The 3524-nt window shown below is 43.5% G+C and overlaps 1 protein-coding gene across 2 annotated transcripts in view; it reads right to left on the minus strand.

Annotated features, from left to right (window-relative positions):
- Window positions 1-555: 555 nt before the first annotated feature.
- Window positions 556-3524, minus strand: part of LOC123984755 — a 13629-nt gene continuing 10660 nt past the window's right edge. For both annotated transcript variants that reach the window (XM_046071854.1, XM_046071855.1), the window contains one exon: window positions 556-1066. In XM_046071854.1, coding sequence (XP_045927810.1) covers window positions 1020-1066 — 47 coding nt within the window. In that variant the 3' untranslated portion in view covers window positions 556-1019. The remainder of the gene's footprint in view (window positions 1067-3524) is intronic.

Below are 3524 nucleotides of genomic sequence, written 5' to 3' on the forward strand. Positions count from 1 at the left end.
AAAATGCTGTTCACTCTGAAGATAGATTTTGTGGCCCATTGAAACATAGCAGGTTGCCTGTAATGGTCAACCTTAACTTTAAGGTGGACATGAATTCATATTCTATAAATAATTACTATATTTACTATCATTGTTTCTTCATCAGATATTACAGCTATACTGCAAAACATCAGACTTTGTGATGCAAGATGGTCCAAGGCCCCATCCACACACTGCGTTTTCAAATTAAAACGCAGTGTGTGGATGGGGCCAAAGACTGATAGATGGGGTGTTAAGGCTCCAGTGACAGCTACCATTTTCTGCTATCACAGCTGTTGAAATGTATGATGTAATCTCAATACCACATGCCACACTTTAACATGCAACAATCATGACATCACACCAGGCAATACACTGTAGCTACTGCCACTGCTGTTCCCTATCAAAGGACAGAAGCTGACAGGTCACAACATGTTAACCACGAAACTGGAGAGCACATGTAAGTGTAATATATAGTGCACTGTCTCCCTCTAGTGGTGAAATAAAAACATACAAGCAAAACAGGCAAGCAATGGATCCATTTAAGACTATGTATTTTGACATCAACATTTTAAAAAGTAATACAACATTCTCTCATCAGAGCCAAGTACAAAAACACTATCAACTTAAAAAAAATCGGACTGATGTATACAGGCCTTTATATTTAACAAAGTAATGCTGAATTTGAATATCTATTTTGAGGTAGCTGGTAAAAGAACATGGGTGTCCAGGTGACACCAAAACAAAACATTCAAAAACAATGACTTTACCAGAAAGAGCTGATACAATATATTTACAGTACACATATACACACAAAGTTAAAACACAGAATATTCAGCTTTCTAATAGGTATAAAGTAGTCTGTCATTGTACAGTATACACATGCTTTGGAAAATCAAAGAAATAATCAGTTACAACAGTAACTGCTGTTCTGGCCCCTCAACCACCTGTCTCTGTGGGAGCCAAACAAACTTGATTTGTAGACACAGGAACCTTTTTCTTCACAGGGGAATTGTGGATCGACGCTTCTTCCCCTTCCTGCCAAAACCTACAATGAAAAATAGCAGACAAGAGGGAAAGAAATAATTGAACCTGTATCTCTGAAACCAGAAAACCTGGTGAAACTGCACAGTGCGTCGGTTGGCTGTAAAATTATTATGCATGTGTTGGGCCTCAGGCTGGTCAAACAGTGGGAAATAAGAGAATGCTGTGCCCACATCTTTTCAGAGACCTGCTCCATTATTCCGGATCAAGCACTCGCTGGTCAAACTGTGTTCCGAGCTGACAAGACTCCAGCCACATAACAGAAGGACGACTCTGTGGTCACATTGATGATGTTTGTTGCGCAAACATTGCTCACAAATAGTGGGTTTCCCAAAATGTCGGACGTTTTGTGTAAATAAAAATCAATTATCACTATCACATTGCTGGTTACATTCTCCCAGATGCAATGTGTGTAGTAGATAGATAATATCTTAATTGTTGTTTGAACGATATGTGAGCAGACATCATCAAGTAAGCTACATCAATCCAAAGCACCAGTCATTGCGTCATGCAGTACATGTGTGCTGGAGTTAAACCAGCAGTAGCTGCGGAAATATTTGTGAAGTTAAAAATGAGTGAACAAACAGCGCCAGGTGATAAAACATTGTTAGGCTGAATCACTAGACGTGGACCAACCTCACGCGCATGGATGTTAAATACCACAAACTAACCACCACAAGGAATAACAAGAATATGAAAAGTTTTGGGGGTCAGCTGTCCACGACAGACCTAAAGCAGCCAAGGTACCAGCATAAAAACACTCAAACACGCTACACTGATGAAAGAATCAAAGCCACTAAGACAACAGCTACGACTCAGGGCTAATACAGCAACAGATGAAATGGTTTACTCATCACAATAGTGAGTGACGTTTAGAAATCAGTCTGTATCAGTCCATGCTCCTCCTCTTTGCTTTTAGTCAGGTAACGTTACCAGGTAGGAGGAGGAGCGGCTGGTTTGTCTCAGCCAGCAGCTGAGTTTAAGACTACAGACCAGTCTAGACAGACAGCTTTCTATTTAGCTTGTTTTTAAACATTTGGCTAACTGCCAAGCTAACGTTAGCTGTGCTTGTAAATAACATACAGGTTGAGAGACTGAGGACAGAGATAATTAACCCTTTCTACATGTTTACCTTACACACATCGTGCCTGCGCTTGACCTTGATTTTCGGGTTTTGAGAAATTTTGGAACCGGGTTCTTTTAGAACCGGGTCTCAATCACCATTTACAAATAATAAAATTAATGTCCGAGGGGATTAAAACATGCTTTCTCAGGGCAGTATGATGTAAAAAATTAAGATGGTATTTGTGTGTGGGAAAAGTTTTGTTTCCAATAATGAAATCCCACATAATTCTGGAACGTTGTTATTACCACATCTGTGAATAATAAGTTGGGAAATCTAGAGCAGATTTTGAAAAACTACAGCCCAAAAGCTAAACTTACTAAAGAAGTCTACTGGATTTGAATTTTAACCATTAGATCTGGGAAAAAGATGTTAGACAGCAGAGGTTGGAAAAGGAGGAGGCATTTAGGAGTGGTGACAGGGCAAGGAGGTGCGAGAAGCTAAACGACTGTCCTCAGAGAGACTAAAGAACCAGTTCTCTGCAAACGACGCCACTTCTGTCAGGGGGATTCAGACAGATCACAAACTATAAACCCAAAGTCCTCCGCTCCATAAACGATTTTCGCCTGGCAAATGAGCTGAACCAGTTCTACTGCCGCTTTGAGAGTCAATCAGACACCATCCCCTGTGACTCCTCTGGTCAGCTTCAGCCCCAGTCCACCACATCTTCCCCTCCCTCCTCAGAGCTGGCCAGCTCCACCCCCTCCCCTCCTCTCTCCATCACAGAGAGGGAAGTCAACGGTCTTTTCAGGAGGCAGAAACGCTGCAAAGCAGCTGGGCCGGACTCTGTCTCCCCATCCACCCCGAAGCACTGTGCTGATCAGCTGTCTCCGGTGTTCACAGACATTTTTAACACCTCACTGGAGACATGGCATGTGCCAGCCTGCTTCAAAGCCTCCACTATCATCCCTGTCCCCAAGAAACCAAGGACCAGAGAACTAAACGACTACAGACCCGTTGCCCTGACCTCTGTGGTTATGAAGTCCTTGGAACCCCTTGTGTTGTCCCACCTAAAATCCAGACCCTCTCCTGGGCCCCCTGCAGTTCGCCTACAGAGCCAACAGGTCTGTAGATGATGCAGTAAACATGGCCCTTCACTACATCCTCCAGCACCTGGACTCCCCAGGAACCTACACCAGGATCCTGTTTGTGGATTTCAGCTCTGCTTTTAACACCATCATCCCGGCCCTGCTGCAGGATAAGCTCTCCCAGCTGAGCGTGCCTGACTCCACCTGCAGGTTGATCACTGACTTCCTGACGGACAGGAAGCAGCACGTGAAGCTGGGAAAACATGTCTCTGACTCCAGGACCATCAGCACCGGTTCCCCTCCAGGCTGCG

Source organism: Micropterus dolomieu, linkage group LG16 (genome assembly GCF_021292245.1).
Source record: "Micropterus dolomieu isolate WLL.071019.BEF.003 ecotype Adirondacks linkage group LG16, ASM2129224v1, whole genome shotgun sequence".
Lineage (NCBI taxonomy): Eukaryota > Metazoa > Chordata > Actinopteri > Centrarchiformes > Centrarchidae > Micropterus > Micropterus dolomieu.